Raw genomic sequence first — 17,282 nt, forward strand, 5'->3', positions numbered from 1 at the left:
TAAAATTCAGGATGGAGAAATAAAGTCGGTAAAATTGACAATTACCCTTAAAAGACTCCCGAACACACACGTATGTCACACTTGAGAGGCACATAATTTTTTCTTGCGGCTTTGGAAATTTGATATTGTAGTAATAAACTTACATGAATGTTTGAGAAACATCACAAGATGAATGCTAAACATTATCACATAAACAAACAAAAGCACATCATCTTTTCAAACACAAGTTAGTAAAAATTGTTTGCACATTGAAACAGACTTTCCTTGTTAATGTTTTTATTGCAAAGACTTTTTAGTAGCTTCAAAAACAAATATAGGATAATTTAAGTTGACGTCCACAAAGTTGTTTCAATGTTTATTAAAAAAATGCTTTGCGGGCACCAAGAATAACGCAGTAACCACACAAATTTTAAAATTGCTGTGTAGCACACTGCAAGAATTATTTATTTTTGTTTTTGTGAGATTTTCAAAAACTGTAGGTAGTTCAAATAAAACTAATGTTCAAAGGCAAGTAAAAAACAAGGCTGCAAATGCTCAAAGGATAGAAAAAAACTGTAGGGCAAAAAACACAAGAAAACATTTCCATCGATAAACAAGTGGGCCTGCCGGACATTGAATTAGCGTCGTTATTGTCCTTCTTGAGCAGCGGACTGTCCCCTCAAGCGTCTAGACTAGACGTTTTCACGAAGCGTCAACAAATAGGGCTCGACACCGGCGACACACTTGGATTTTTTCCTTGAGGCGCTCACCGCCATCGTTCACACTCGCATGCATAAGATAATCTTACGAGTCATTTAATATCGTCTTCAGTGGAGCGAGATGAGGCCAAAGTGGTGTGTGCCCGCACGAGGGGGCGAGAAAAGGGCTCGCACGCTCTCATTCTGGAGCGACGCCACCGTGCAAACACCAGCGGCGAGCTTTTGGTGATCCATCAAGACCGTTGGCTACGTGTGTGACAGCCCGAGCCTCGGCATCCATAATACAAGCAGCAATAACAGATGGCCTTTCTCCAGCCCGCAAAACCTTTTTAACTGTAATCAAAATAATATTTCATTTGGCCGAGTTTTTTTTTCATATCTCCGGCCAACCAACCGGAAGCGAGCAGAATTCGATTTGGAGAGCAGGAATTGAGTTTGAAAGATTGCCGATGGCAAATTTGATTGATTTGACGAGCAGTGAAAGGGAACCTTTCTGCGTAACCTAATGGACGGAGAGTATTCATTTCGCAATTAGCCGTGGAAGAAACTCTGATCCGATTATCAAAGGGCTCTTTGATGTCCGGACGTAACTGCTGATGTTGTTGTTTCAGTCTAAATAGGCTTTGCTTCGTCTTTGTTCCGCAGTATCAAACTCTGCAATATATTTTCTGAAGCAAAAAATCCCACTTCTGTTCAGAGTTTACTTACAAGAAAACCATAAATTTATTTATAAATACCGTTTCAGAAATAAATAAAAAAAATGGCTCACGGAAAATTTAAAGCAATATAGTTTACCTTCCTTGAGCATGGAGGAAAACTAATGTTGCAATTCTGCTAAATATAGCAATGATAGAAAATCCTGATGTTCATAACCTAAACAAAGCAAATCCATTTTATATTAATATGAACTCTCCGTGCCGAATAGAACATGTTTCTCTCTTTTCCATATTTTATGCTAAAAATATTTAGCGAAATGTTTGAACATAAAGTTGCTGTGTCATTGTGATGGGCAGGCTCTCAAGCAAACCGCTACAGCATTCAGCCAACCGCAAGGTGGAACAATGAAAACAAACAATGAAACTCAAATTGCCTCGTGCAAATTTCACATGCGCGCTGTTTCCGAGTTGCTTACTTGGCCCGATAAATATCACATTACGTCTGGCAAAGGGTCAAACAGCTAGCACTCGACTTGGAAATGATTTATTTACGAATCGACAGCATCGTGATGATACCTTGCCGACCGCACTAAAGGGCGACCCCTCTACAAAACTTTGCCGCCACTTTTTTGCGTCATTCAACTTCGGCAAGAAAGATAAACACGTGTTTTCTGCGGAACCACAGAGACTACGATCAATGCGAAAGAGAACGCACTTGCAAACTTGCTTGGCAAATTGTTTCCCGATATTTCAGGTTACAACAAATCTCGGCCGGCGGGAGAAAGCAGAAAAGAAAAAGTAAGCTGGGCGTCGCTGAAGACGCATGCCTTCTCCAATAAGATCGATCAGGGGCAGAAAAGTTGGCCGTAAAGAAAAGGGGCTGTGAAAAATAGCGGATTAGGTTTTGATTAGAGCCAGATTTACAAATATAAATAATTTTATTTCTTGCGTTGTTTGTTCACAAGAAAATTGACAATTTCTAAAGAAGGGTGTTTATCAAAAATATTTCAAGTTTTACAACGTTTTGGTAATGATTCAAACGCATTTATGTGGCAAAAGGCTAGTAAAGCGAGTCGAAATAAAAAATTTACTATTTTTCACGCCCCTATATAGTTTGGCGGAGAAAACACACCAGCCAACTCTGGTGTTATTCGCACAAATCAAGCTGGCTCACCTGAGTTGCCAGCCAACTAATTGAAAAGGAATTAAAGCGAGTGAGCGCTCGGTGGTGCGCGCATGTTTAGATTTGCTCGCGTAATCCTTCCACACCGCAGCACACAAAGTTTTCTTCCGCTCGAATACAGGGCTTCTCTTCCTCGTCTGCTTTGCTACTGGGAGATATATAGGTATTATAGGAAAGCGAGAAAAGAGCGGAATGTATATTCGTATGTGAGCGGGGATCAGAAAGGATTACGAGGAATCAACCGGAGCGCCGCGTTCAGAGCTGCATGCACAACGTGTCGACAAAACGATGAAATTAAAGAAGAAATGAAAGCATCCAGTTAGCTAGCACACCACACGCGCATTTTCGAGTTGGTGCTCTCTCAGGAGCATTAAAGCTAAGAATGAAAACGTCTGGGGTGCAAGATTGCGAGATTACACCGACGTCTCCCTCGCATGATTCGTTCTATTTCCATCTTGCCGCTGTCTGGCCTCGTGATGGGCTTTCAATCGGGGCTATTTTCTTCTCAACACAGATTTATAAAAGAATTTTATAAGAGATCCGATCGAATTGGTTTGCATGTCACATAGAAGGAAAATAGCCAAGGCGAAAACTGATTAAAAATTCTGAGAGCGTTTGACTTTAAAAACTTTTCAACTTCATTTTTGATGCGTACACTAGAATATTTAGTTTATTTCCTCCTTTCCATAGCTTGATTGCAAAATGTAAAAAGCATCGTAAACATTTTTCGTCAATGGTAATCAAATAACATCTGGATGGCAGTAGCCGGCCGCATTCTCGAAATTGGATTCGACGTAAAAGTCGGGAGGCAGAGGGGTGGTGAAGTTCGTGAGGAAAAGACCTTCGCACCTATCAAACGGAATGCACGAGTGGTAATTCTGCAGCTCCTGCCAAAGTGCACACACGCAAACAGTGAATAATTCATGCAAAAAAACGAGTTTTGCTCACCACGTCTTCTTTGGTGAATATGTATATGCTGAATCTGCCCTTGAACAAGCTGCCACTCGTGATGAAACGGATCACGTTGCGAAAGTCGAATTGAGTCGTGTTCTTAGGGTTGTAGCACTTGTAGATGTAGGCCGAGAGGATGGCGCCTTGCCCCTGTATAGCTTTTATCACGCACAGATCATGCCGCCGAAACTGAAATAAAATTTTTTATCGTGTTTCACCACTTTCTCTGCAGGTGTCTAAAATTTCACGCACGCATAGAGTGCAATAAAAAAGGAACAGTAAAAGTTGACATCGGTATAAGCGAAAGAGGATGTTTGGGGCATATGAATAAAACATTCATTTACTGGGTGGATTTTACAAAAACACTGCATAAAGCGGATAGAAATTCATTAAATGTTTTCAATAAATTAATATCATTTTTAATATCTTCACAGAGAAATAAATCATTTATTTTTTTATTTTTGCTTGCGTTGTTTGCCCATTCTTGATAAAATATACCTCATTTACAAGCGCTTTGCACTTGCGCGCCGATGTATGGGCTATTTCGATATGCCCCCCAAAACCCCGCGGGGGCCTTGCGGCGCCCCGAAAAATCGCCATGTACCCGCTTGAAGCGGCATCTCAGGTGAGCTACCCTGAAAAAGGTCGCCAGGGTGGGGCGGGAGGCGGGGCTCGGCGTGACCTTTCCAGGAAGGGTTCGTGACCGATTATCCCTCGCCCCATCGAATTATTAGAAAATGAAAACCGAGGTGCCCTCGTCGGTCAATGGTAAATGGCTTTAAAATTAAAAATTATCGTTGCGTAGGCTGACTTTCAACAGTGCGGTTCAGAATATACGGCGTAATTTGAAAAAAAAGAGTCGTTCGAGTGCTGCACGGCGCCGCAAAGCGCTTCGCTGCGCCGGCGAAAATTGCTTCTGTGCAGAGCGCTCCTCCGCACAGCGAAAATTAGAGAAAGCGTTGGCGGCGAATATATGATATGGCAATAATAAACAAGCATAATATAATGAAAAAACGTGAGATTTTCCCACTTATTCTTCATATAAATATTTTGTTCGTTCCAGCTCATTTATTAGTTCCATATTGCTTGCTACCATCGCAGATCTGAGGAATGTGAGGGAATTTCAACATCATACCAGTTTTTTGTAGAACCCTGGCGCACATTTGGCGACGGAGCTGGGACTAAGTTGGCCGGCCGCAAATCCGCTCAATGCAAAGAGACAAATCCAAATAAATCTGCGCATGAAATTGCATATAATCACTCGTACACATCTGGCTAAACAGCGGAAGTCTCACTTACACATTTGCATTCATGGTGGCTTCCGCAAGGAGCGAAACGTTGGCACGTCCTGCGCTTGGCTCACAGCGAATATTCAAGTCGATATAATTAACTTTTCTTGAAAACGGTTGCATGCAGAGTGCTTGCTGTTCATTATCTGCAGTTGTGTGACTGCACATTCAGCGCACTTGAATAGGGGCATTACGGAGTGCATTTTCCTCCTTATCATTTCGAATTCCTAATGCTAATCTGCGACGCGAGAAGCAGAAATTATGTGCGCGTTAGAAACGTGCCAACTTTTGCAAAGGCGAGGAACTCATTAAACCAGAGTAAATATTAGGCGAGAAAAATCTGTATCCCCACAAGGCACGTCATTTTCTTGACAAGGTTTTCTTTTGCGCAAAATGTTTGATGCATTCAAACTGGAATTTCCACTTCGTAAGTTTCAAGATGGTGTTGACTTAAGAAAAGATGATTTCCACGAAAATCTTGTTTGATGTACAAGGTAAAAGCCAGAAAATTTCAAATATCTCCAATTAAGATTACACTCAGAACTCTGATGCTTGCAAGCTTCATTAAAATGGCCAGAGGTTTGTCTTTAATCTTTTGAAGAACATTAGGTGTTTAATCAAAGCATTAAAATATCTACACCTAACTTGTATAAATATAAAATGATGAAACCTTCGATTCTTTTGAAAATACCGCTCAGAGAGCGTGTGTTAAAAATTCCAACTCGAACAAGTTCATTTAGTACGTGCTGGATGAAATAGAATAGAGGCGTCAATTATTCGGCGACCTTTGAACTAGAAACTGCTTTGATCAGTAGTATGAGCTACTCTCTTCGACCCGTGAAAACAGTGATTTAATATTCCTTTTTTGACAGTCACTGCCGTGTCTGCACATAAAGTGGTGAACAGGCTTTTAAAGGGCACGGGCCTTTATCAATTATGAGGCGAAAAATGCACGCGCGGCGCGCGAATCAGTCGTGTCGAAAACGGAAGAAGGCGAATGAAATCCGCCACCTTTTGAAGGCTGCTCGCTCTTTGTGCTTGACGCCAAGCAAGGGAGGCGTTCTTTTAATTATAAGCCAAAGGACGCCACTGTTAGGTGAATAAGGGCGAGGAAATTTTCGCTCGTTTCAAATCTCCTCATTAATTTTTCAACGTGGAAACTGCGAGAATGAGCACAGAGCCTTTTGACTCTGCAATAAATGCTTTCACCTGTAGCAGCAATTCCATTATACTAATTATATGTTTATTTTCCAGGAAAATGTCTATGGTTTTGTCAAAGCAGTCAAATTAGTTGGTTACTTTGATCTTGAAAAATTTTTGTAATTGGCACTTTTGTTCAAGTTTTCCATTGTTTATTTTCAAGATATCTTCCACATCTCTGACTTCAGTTCTGTCATTTTTTTCATATAAATTTACAAGCATATTCAATTTGTACAAGTAAATATAGTAGCGAAACATGCAAAATTAAAATCAGAAATGAAAGCTTGTAATTTCCCAATTTTATTTGATAGAGGAAAATTTAGAATTAAATAATGGTGATTTTAAATATGCAAAATCAACGCATCGTTTCACTCTCGATGATTCCATGTCAAATCTTTTTTAATTTATTGTATCATCGGTTTTTGACATATTTAGAGTTTTCATTTATTGGAGTTTATACATATTTTTAAATTCTTACTTAAATAATAGGATTAAGTTATTTGGCCTAACAATAATTTTGACGGTTTTCACATGAATTAATTGTGAGTCACTTGAATAAAAAAATACGTTTTATTTTCACATTATGCACGATTTTCTTATTAAGTTATTTTTGTATTGGTAATATTAAATTTCAGCTTTGTTGCTGTAAATTTGAGTTTTAGTACCATTCATAACATTTTAAAATTATCCTCCTGCTTTTATTGCTTTACATTTGATGAGAGCACAGTGCAAAAAACCAAGCATTTAGTTAAATCGCGGACACAGCTCGTGCACGCGCAAAATGAAAATTTGAGTGCGTGGGTGCTTTAATTAGAGCAGCGTTTGTTAAGTTCATGCCTGGCTGGTGCGCTGTGAAAACCAAATTTACGTATTTAAGTCGTCGCGTGGCTAGCTGAAATGAAAGGAGCGTGAAAAAGACGCTTACGCAACCCGGGCAAGCTGGGCTGGTGGCGAGCGCGACGGGTGCAAACGTGGCCGAATGAATTAAACATCAGACTTTGAATGTGTATCAACTCTGTGTGCGAATGTTGGCTGCAGCAATCTCCTTAGCTGAGCATCAACCTCACTGCGCTTACAAAAGTCAGTCAGTCGGCGGTGCCACAACAGCTAACGACTTGGCCACTACTGACGTCAAAGAAATCCTGCCTTCTTTCAAAAGATTGTATATTTTGACGAGGCATGCGACAACAACTGGTGCTTTGAAGGCGAAAAATGCCGCAGCTTTTTCCCTCTCCATGCAGTTTGTTCAATATAAACTTCTTGGTCCAGATATTTTTTACGTTCGCTCAGTGGTTCTTTTGTAAAATCTTCAATTTTTTTAAACACTTAATGAAGTTGAAGACATCCAAATAAAACAAAAGGGGATGAAATATTACCAGGGATCAGAGCATGTAAAGATAAAAGGAAAGAATACTTTTTTAAGCAACGAGGATGAAGCCCGTTTTTATTATAGCATTGGGGAAGGGAAGATATAGTTTGCAAAATAATTGCACATTTTTTCCGCCCCATTTTTTAGCAAAACTGTGGATATTAATTCTACTTTATGATGTTGGAATAAAAAATTAATTATGTCTCCCTCAGGGTAATCTGGAAACTGGACCCGCGGCAGACCGGTTGCATCGCTGGCCCCTACTATTTCCATCCAGTATCAGTGGATAGTAGTCACACATTAAATTAGAATTTATGTTCCAGCCTTAGTTAGAAGGAACAAAATTTTTACCGTTATAGCTTCTGTAAATTTAACTTTTTTTATTTTTGGCTTAGAATCAGGATGTAAATATTACTGTCATCTTTGACCAACTCATCAGGACTAGTATAAATCAGCTGTAGTAAAAGATCGTTCTGAAAAGAAAGTTTTACATATGAAATAATTGTTGAGAAAAATTATAAGACATATTCTCTTCATGAATACCAATGACTGGCTTTTGTCGCTCGAATTCATTAGAATAGACTGCAGGTGATTTTTGCTAGGTTAAGTATACTTCTGAGGAATCCCGAAAAGGCTGAAACAGCTGCTGTCCAGTACGAGATATTTTTCTCTTTAATAATTTCACATTTTATAGCCGCTCATTCTTTTTTCAGTAAATAAGAGTATCCATTGCAGAGTGTATCTGAAAGTTAAATTCACCCTATTTTATTAAATTCTTGTTCATTCTCCTTGCCTCTAATTATTACAGGTATGCAAAGTAGAATAGCCAAGCCAGCTGCGAAATCAGCGCTGAATCAATATGTACGGCTGACACTGATCTGATAAATATTCACGTCGGAAAGTGGTAAAAATAGCAATTTTTCCGCCTTCGAATCGCAGCTAGCTGATTATTCTACTAGCATGAAAAGATATTCGATTTGCGTATGCTGATTTGCACAGGCTGGTAATCTAATAATTTCCCGTCAGCAGCATTGGAGGCACTGTGCTTCTCAGTCAATTGCACAGAAAAAGGGGAGGCGCTCGTCCCCGGGGATTTTAAGTCTGCAGCCCGTCCGCTCGGGGGACTGCTGCTGGATAAAAGGTCGCGCCTTTAGCATTGGATTAGGAATAATTGAGTTCTGGTCAGCCAAAGGCACGTACTGATAGACCCTGTTGCGTTCACCGGTACTCACACACACATTCGATACATACAACCCCATCAGCTGGCTTAATAATGCGACGGCCTCAGCACAAGGTCCTTTGAGGAGATCGGCCTCTGCTCTGCATGCATCCGCCTTTGCCGGCTGGACTTATCCGTTACTCTGATCTGCAGCTGGCACGTGCGAATTTAACTTTCCGATTCCCTTCTTTGTTTGCCTATTCAAATTGTCTAGCCCGAAAAACGCAAATAACAATCTCGCCACAAAGAAGCTTTTTATGCCTCGATAAAATCTATACTGCAGTGCTTTGCTGGACAAAACAGAATTTTATCTGACGCTAGGCGGCTTGCGATATTGGGCCATGACTTTTTTAATATTTCTCCTAAAAATAATATTGCATTTTTTTAAATTTACGGCGGTCCTCTATGATCTGGACCAGCATGTATTCTAAAAGGCCTACTTTTTACGGGTCAATATCTAGAAATCTGGTCGTAAAATTGTGGAAGCGAACTTAGTTATGGACGATAAGATAAATAAAAAATTGCTGTCTCCGACATTCTGATTTTTATTTCTTATCCCCAATCAAACTTCCTCTTTAAAATGGTCAGAATTAGAAAAGATTTTTATGTTAGGTCTCTTGAGCGACCTATATATTAATGTTATGCCCGTCCAGCAAAAATTTGTAAAACAAAAATATTTCGATTGTAAGATCTGAATTATTAAATAAATAATGACACATTAATTTTTAAATCTATTTGCTAGATTTTCCTATGTTGCCGATGCTAATTATAATTTAATGGCCTCATAAAATACGAATACCAAAATTACAAAATCATTCAGTATGCGACAAATAATCAGAATCAGAGAGAGCACTAGTAAAATGTTGATCCTGATCTATATGAGCCTTATCTTTATAGGTCGCCATATTTTAATTTCAATTTAATTAAACAAGCTCGCGTTGCATGTGATACACAAAAGTCGATGCCAAGAATATTGCGTGCAATATTAATGACTTACTTTTAATTAAATTAATGAAGGCCACATACAAGTGGGTTGAATGAAAACTATATGCCAACCAGACAGCGTGGTATAAATTATTCCAGCGTGCATAAATTATTCTATGAATACTATGCATATGAATTTTCCAAACAGAGAACAAATGGCAGAGTAAATTAGTATTATAGACTCAAGCAGAAAATCTCAATTTTAATCCTGTAAAAGTAATAAGCAGCGATTGCAATTACTGGTCACCTTTACCGGTGATCTTATAAAATTCATCCCAGACCGCACTCGTTTAATAACCAAGCGTGTTTGAAAGGCACGCCGAAATCGGCCCACAAAGCGGCCTCGTGAATTATTCACGCAGCGCAGTTGAAACCTCAGGACCCGAACAGCACTGGAATAAATTTGGCAGGGAAATCTCTTAACGATCACTTGCACTTAATGGATTGTATTTCATGAGCCATTCAATGCTGGCTGCCATTCTAGGCCCACGTAATTTGCAGCCGATTCAAAGCTAGCCAATCGACTAGAATTTCGCCAACTGTTCGATCACCGCACGTTGGGTCCTTTGTCTGCACTCTAAAGCTATATCTAGATTCAAGAACTTTGCACGAGTGGAGTTTCGGCCACGGTCGTGCCAGAAGTATTTTCTCCCTGCTTGTAGTGCATATCAACGGCAAATAGTTGATGAAGTGTAGGAGGAAGCCAGATGGTGCACTTCAATTCAGGTTTATATATATATATATATATATATATATATATATATATATGTATATATAAAACATTCTCTCTTATCAATTTGAAATAGTATTCAAAAGTGAATTATTTTTTTTAATTCTTTTTCAAACTATATCTGAATTTTTATCCAGAAGAAATCAAGCCGTTCGCTCGCATTGTTAAGCACAGGCTTGTGTGCAATCTGTGCAATTTGAGAATCTGAGCTATTGGTGATATAAAATAGATCACATTAATAGAGAAGTAGCTAAAAAGTCGAATTTATTAAAGATACAAAGAAAGAAGATTAAAATGTACAGTTGAAAAAATATCAAACATGAATTGGAATTGAAAAAAGAATGCGATCCTGGCAGGATTCGAACCTGCAATCTTCTGATCCGTAGTCAGACGCGTTATCCGTTGCGCCACAGGACCGGTTGTTTGATACGTGCACTCGCGCTGGTATTAGTATTGTAAACAAACTGCTAGAGGGCAGTGGTATTGCTCTACAGGGTTTCCTTCGTTTCTTGTGTGTATTTCTACTTTTTTACAGTACATTATGGTGTTGGTTTGTGCTCTATATTAAGAATATTTTTAGTCTTTAATTTGATAATATATATTGTTGGCTCATATGTTGTATTTATTTGATAAAAAACGATTTTACCCTTTTTTTACTATCACTCCGATAACAATTTATGATTATTTTTTATTTACGTTAAATGTAATTCCTTTCATTTCTTCTGAAAATTATTACTTTTTATAATTCATGATGCGGTTTACTTTACATATTTTACTCCTGGAAGAGATCCATCAGATGAATTACCTGTATCTATTCACTAAACCTGACAATTTAATGCAAATCACAATAGCCTGCTTGGCTTTTTTTAAATACCCCGCTCACATAGAGTGATTTATTTTTTTTTAATTGAAATAAAACTGAAAAATATAACATATTTATGAAGATGCAATTTCTCAATTTCAAATATATTAAAATTTACATTTCTCTTAAATAATTGTGAAATATACAATAGAATTGAATTGTTTGTGAGAATATAATAGTGGTGCTTTTAATAGGTTGTGATAATTATATTAATATTAGGAGATTTATAATCTTTTGTCGTAGCATAATAAAAGTCACGCGCATTCATTGTATTCACGATAAAGCAATAAAATGCAAAGAATAATCATCGGATCTTGTATAAATTGTGCAATACATACAAACTCCCTTTTGTTACTTTTATTCCAGCATCGTTTCCTGATATAAATCCTCAATAATCAAAAGTATTATTTAATTTATATTTTTCCTTCAATATTAAATTCAAAAAATCTCCACATTTAATTCAATGGTTTCATATTTCTTGAATGATTTATAATACTTTTTATTTTAATTTGTGACATGTTATAATACTGTAAAATTTGAAGCGGCATTATTTTAACATATATCCGCTTAAGAAAATAACATATTCCTTATATCGTAGAGATCCTTGGCATCTTTAATTCCAGAATTTACAAACTGTAGTTGCAGCATCACTACCAGATTGGTGATATAGCTGTAAATGAACTGAGGAGCACAGAAAATTAGCTGTCGAAATAATTTCTTTCAATGATATATTTACAGTTACAAGCAACTGCTTCCCAATGCAGATGTATCCGCCAAAGTTGAGTGGAGGTAAATTTTTTAACATACTCGTTAACGTATAGTGCATCTATTTTATACAAAAAATGTTACATGAAAATACACTTTGACCAATTTTACACTTACTAAAAACGAAGCCTTCTCAGAAACATGTGAGGTTTTTAAACATCCAATGGCTTCACCAAAATTATGTTTAATCTGTAATTGAAAAACATTTATTAATGAAAAATAGTCTATTATATTAGATTAACTAAGCACCTTATATTCCGTCACCTGGGCGCCCCAGCAAATAATTACGATTCCAAGCCAGGCAATGGCTGAGCAAGATGTTAACACCACAAATCCATCAGGCTTTATTTCGGACACAATGATTGCGTATCCCATGAAGAGTGCCACGCTAAAATCGATGACCATCGTAAAGCAGATTGGCATGTAAATGCTGTCTCCTATCAATCACCATATTAGTGTGTGTTGCTTAAATAACTCCACTTCACCGCATGGAAATTAATCTCTATAAAGGCTGTGAATTTTTCTGTTGATGTAATACCAAGCATAGCAAACAATTTATATTTAGAAAGCATATCGATAAATATGTATTGTTACTAAGCTAATTTTTTAAGATATTTTTTTTTAAATTTAATTCAGCCATACATGCGTTTGATTGGAGAAAACCTTGACGATCAGGATAGTTAACTATTGATCTGTTAATTTAAATTGAAAATTGTTGTCAAACTTAAATTAATATTCGGCATCAGATGGTTTTACATTGCACACACTTTGGGAGAGTTTTCACACCTACCAGTCTCTTTCATTACTTCAATCAGGTTAAGCCACGTGTCCCTAAAAAACAGCAATCTCCTTTCGTCTAAATTGCCTTGCCTAACCTCCTTGATGGATGCCTTGAATTAATGCGATAAAAATATGAACAGTTAAATCTTTTTTTCGTTATCTGCATGCGTGTACTTGGAACTCCACCAAAATTCTGTCTGAAATCGCGCGTATCGCTTGGCAATTGGAATAGCATACACAGTAGAGCATCGAATTGTAAAAGAAGCCGAGAGCAATGAGGAAGTCGACCCCATCTGGCCAAGTTCCCATTATCCAGGGAAAGAAGAAAACGGCGATACAGCCCACAAGAACGGTGTAGATCATGGCAAGTTTTATCCAGCCGTGAACCCCAAAGTCTAAGGGAGCTTGCGTTATAATAATCAACTTTATTTTTTGCTGAAAAATTAATTTTTATAAATGCTATGCGAACAAATGAAGAAAATTAAATTAATTTTTAAAAATCAAGTCTTTTTGAATCTTTTGGAATAGGCAACCTGCAGCACGGTGGAGCTCTGCGCATTGCTAGCCACAAGATTTTTATTTACACTAACCCGTATTGGATGAAAATATTTAATGCTATCAATTTTTCATATTTTCGTTCCAATTTAATATACAATAATAGTATTTGCAATTTTTAGATTCTGCAATTCATTTTCCACTGCACAGTGACAGAATTCAAGTAACAAAAAAGCAATCCGTTTGACTTGGTTTTTATTTGCGTAATTAGTATGAGTTACCTCAAAATAAAACCACGAAACGCAAGTTTTGCAAACGTTCCAGTGTTGCAAAAACATGAGGCAGGGCACCATGAACGGTCCAAACAAAAAGAAGAGGAAAATAAGTGCGTACAACTTCCTGCTCTCCTCGACCCGGTCGAACGTCTGCTCTTATATAAAACACTAAACTTGTTTGTAATCGACTTACAATGGATAAGAACCTGAAAAGCCTTGCTCGCCATTGTGTGTACGATGGAGTACTGCAGGACCAACGCGGCCGCGGAGTAAACGGTGCTCCAAGACAGCCACTTGATCCGCACGCTGTACCTGTTTCCAATCGGCTCAAACGCCTCAACAAGTCGCGGTCCTCCGACCAAATTGTACAGCCGCAGAATCGGCATCACTTCCCTCAAGTACGTGTTGGTCGCCATCATTTTCGCCTCTCCAACCCCAAACTGGACGAGTATCGATCCTCTTATGTCTGCCGCAGAGTTTTTCTGAAGGTGCGAAAATCGTGAAAAGTATAGAGTGGTGTCAAGCGTCGAGAAATGAATGGTTTCCGTTCTTCGGCCAAACTGGCTGTAAGTGCAGCTCACTTTGTATCGCCGCCACTCCAATCTTCTGCTTGTCTTTCCCCATTACGCTCGGCTTTCCTGCCCACTTTCTTTGATGGTCATCGTGTCGAGTGACCGTGTTTTTCGTGACCACTCACGTCGGGATATTTTTCCCCATTTTTCCAACATGGTGATATCATGCTCAAAAAATCGACACTCTTTAATAATGCATCAACAAATTTTGCTAAGTGATCCCTCTATTCTACAGCATGGGGTAGATGCGAAATAAAATGCGGACAAATGTGGGTCAATCTAAATTTTGGAGTTGAATCGATCCCCGTATGACAAAATTTGTTTTATGTTGGTTTGCGACGTCTTGCCGATAGCTAACCGGAGCTGTGTTAACAGAAGAATACTCCCAAAGTGTGCTGCTATCAACTTTTAAAACAAAAACAGTCATTAAAAATGTTAGATTTATACAGATCAAAGTAATATACCGAAATAAAAAACTCCCTATTTAAATTAAAATAGCCTCCAAGGCTTATATGGGGGAAGTGATCCATGATGTGAGCAAAAAATTTGTTGCACTGAAATAAAATGATTTCAATAAAATTAAAAATATTTGAATAACTTATTTAACTATTACCGAATATTCAGTAGCCTTTGAGCATCGAATTATTTTCAATATAACTATCGCATTTTGACTGTTCCTTTTGAGCTAAATTGGTAAAGAAGTGTATTTAAAATGCATAAATCTACTTCCACTAAAATAAATACTTCCTTATGTACGGTGAAGGAGGTGAAACAATAAAATGCGATGGTGAAAATGCATGAGACAGTTAATACGGCGAATGGACAAGCACTCAATATGTCACTTTTTTCAGCGACTAGTATAAAACAATATCCTGTGATTAGACCAATCCAGTAGAGACCAAAAATGTTGTAGCACATTCCAACCGACACGCAATTACCTATAATTACAAAACATAACTTTATACTATGATAATATACCTACCACTTGTGATCAAGTTAAAATTTTAAATTTTATATTAATAATCTTAAAAAGCATTTTACCTAAATTTAATGCCATGCCAGTCAATTTCAAGTACACAACGCAAATTTTACGAAGTTGTTCATCAATTTCCTTCTCATTGGCCTCTGGTAAATGCCTCAACCTCTTGATATCCCAGATTCCCACATAGATGGGGATTTTGTGTAGCATGAAAAACGGTAATAAAATTAAATTCTTACCTCAAGTTCCCTGATGGTTTCCAAAGCTACATTTTTTATTAATTTACAATTACATATCCAATGCGATGCCCTAATAAAAAAATAGAAAGCACCCATGCTTTGCAGGAAATTGTCCAATGTAAGAGACTTTACGACAAAAAACGAAAGAGAAAAGAAAAAAAGAGATGCAATTAGTGCAAAAATCGTAAGTCCTGTGCTCCACTTGTTGACACCCAGTTTTAGTGGCTTCTTTACTGATTGAATCTTCATGAGGTTAACCTACAAACAATTTGAATTTCTATATAGTTGAAGAGATTTTCATTCGAGGAAAACTAAAGTGGATATAAATTAAAAGAAACTTGTTGCATATACCATTGCCATTTACTGAATTATAGTAGGTATTATTCACACACTCTTTATGTATCAATTGCATCTGCTGCCCTTATCAAATGAGATATGTGAGTTACGAGAGTGTACTTAGGAATTAAGGGCAGCAGAAATGCGATTGAAACCGGTTCGAGATGAATAATAGCTTACGATTTAATAGCAATGAAAGCAAAAACCATTTAAATTTAATTCCTTAATTTCTTTTGATTTATTTTTTAATTATTTATAATTGCCTCAATATCTTTCCAGGAGTTGAAAAATTGTTTTTGAAGATGAACCTGCGTGCTGTATAAAAGTGTACAGATTTGGTTATTCAAGGCACTGAATACATAACAGTAATCCTTAAGCTCCAGATCCTGCCCGGTAGCAATATACTTAAAATACGCTAATGAGAACATTTTGCATATAACCTTGAAAGCTTTTTACGTCTCCAATTTTGATGAAAAGTAATACTGCCAACCAGACATCAATGGCTCTCGAAATAACCAAAAATGTAAATTGTGCACTGAATATTTCTATTTTGGCCGCTTCACTATTTCCATCTCTTCGTACTGTGTAAAAAATACCACAGCAAATACTTTGGAAAAACATGATCGCGCTCATTTCACGAGCATAAAGACTTTTAGCAGTGAATTCCATATCGAATGCAAAAAATGATAAGCGTTTGACTTCGCCTTTCCGATTTTATCGAATGGCCACGACTGAGTTCTCGAAAAACAATTTTTTGGTCTTATATTCTACAGCTGATACATAATATTATGCTTACGCTTACAAGTAATAACATTGACATTAACCGATAAATCGAAATGCATTAAAATAATTATTTTGGTAGATCGAATTTCATTATATTAATGCATGCTCTAGCTATGCTTCTTCCATTAATTTTCGCAACAGCCATCCATTGTCAAGTGTCAGAAGAAATGCGTTAGTTTAAACAATTTAAACTCGGCGGCTTATTTGAAGCACGCAGTACACTGCATGTATCATACGAGAACAATTTAATAGCATATTTTAAGACGGAATAAAATCTCATGGCACGCATGGCACAAAAGCATAAGAATATTTTATTTCTTCAAAGTTTTAATTTACTTTGAAAAACTCAAAACTAGTAATATATTACGCTGATCGTATTTGAAGTTAGCAGCATTTCTAAAAACCTGGCAGATCTAACTAAGGATGATTTGCGCTCCTGCGCTAACTTTGTCTCAATAAAAAACGGAAAGGTTGAATGATTTTCCTGAATAATATTGCCACGCGAGCTATAATCTTAGTTACACCTTCTATGATTTGGAAGTGGCTGTGCTTTAGGCGCGGACGTGAAGCAGGTTTAGGTGAATGTCAGGTTAGGAAAATCTAGACTATAATTGAAATAAACATGTTCAATTTGGCGTGTTTGGAGTGTTTAAAATCCGGAAAATATTTTTTTCTCATTTCATTCCAACAATCTGTGTCCAAGCAAATATATTCGGATTTCATAGTTTATTTGTGCTTCCTCTAACCACTTGCAAAAATTAAACGTTGAATTTATCACCAAATGTGAGTATTTGCGATGCATCGTAGGGCATCGAACTTTCCATATTCAAACGGAGTTGGGTTAAGACGATCAGGTATCCAATGAGAGCCGACATCAGCTGAAAATCATGTTTGGTATTTTAAATATTGAAAGTATC

At 37.4% G+C, this 17,282-nt stretch overlaps 2 protein-coding genes and 1 non-coding gene across 3 annotated transcripts; all 3 read right to left on the reverse strand.

The window, feature by feature from the left end:
* Positions 1-3,191: 3,191 nt before the first annotated feature.
* Positions 3,192-4,732, reverse strand: LOC135939599 (uncharacterized). The gene is made up of 3 exons (XM_065484067.1): positions 4,624-4,732; positions 3,486-3,677; positions 3,192-3,424 (listed from the first exon to the last, which is right to left on the reverse strand). The coding sequence occupies exons 1-3, from the start codon at positions 4,729-4,731 to the stop codon at positions 3,278-3,280; spliced, it is 447 nt and encodes a 148-aa protein (XP_065340139.1). The 5' UTR covers position 4,732; the 3' UTR covers positions 3,192-3,277.
* A 5,891-nt stretch (positions 4,733-10,623) lies between these two features.
* TRNAR-ACG (transfer RNA arginine (anticodon ACG)) lies at positions 10,624-10,696 on the reverse strand. Its single transcript has one exon. It is a non-coding gene; the product is annotated as a tRNA-Arg (tRNA).
* A 1,012-nt stretch (positions 10,697-11,708) lies between these two features.
* Positions 11,709-12,338, reverse strand: LOC135941351 (uncharacterized). The gene is made up of 3 exons (XM_065486776.1): positions 12,156-12,338; positions 11,878-11,967; positions 11,709-11,822 (listed from the first exon to the last, which is right to left on the reverse strand). Exons 1-3 carry the CDS (start codon positions 12,327-12,329, stop codon positions 11,709-11,711), a joined length of 378 nt encoding a protein of 125 aa, XP_065342848.1. The 5' UTR covers positions 12,330-12,338.
* Positions 12,339-17,282: the final 4,944 nt, after the last annotated feature.

The sequence above is a fragment of the Cloeon dipterum genome, chromosome 3, assembly GCF_949628265.1.
Source record: "Cloeon dipterum chromosome 3, ieCloDipt1.1, whole genome shotgun sequence".
Classification (NCBI taxonomy): domain Eukaryota; kingdom Metazoa; phylum Arthropoda; class Insecta; order Ephemeroptera; family Baetidae; genus Cloeon; species Cloeon dipterum.

Coding starts and splice junctions, on each gene's coding strand:
- LOC135941351 (XM_065486776.1), bottom strand. CDS start 12,329: ATGCCAATCTGCTTTACGATGGTCATCGATTTTAGCGTGGCACTCTTC. Junction 11,968..12,155: donor CCCAGGTGACGGAATATAAG/GTGCTTAGTTAA, acceptor TGTATAAAATAG/ATGCACTATACGTTAACGAG. Junction 11,823..11,877: donor GGAAGCAGTTGCTTGTAACT/GTAAATATATCA, acceptor TGTGCTCCTCAG/TTCATTTACAGCTATATCAC.
- LOC135939599 (XM_065484067.1), bottom strand. CDS start 4,731: ATGCGCAGATTTATTTGGATTTGTCTCTTTGCATTGAGCGGATTTGCG. Junction 3,678..4,623: donor CAGGGTTCTACAAAAAACTG/GTATGATGTTGA, acceptor ATTTTATTTCAG/TTTCGGCGGCATGATCTGTG. Junction 3,425..3,485: donor TATTCACCAAAGAAGACGTG/GTGAGCAAAACT, acceptor GCACTTTGGCAG/GAGCTGCAGAATTACCACTC.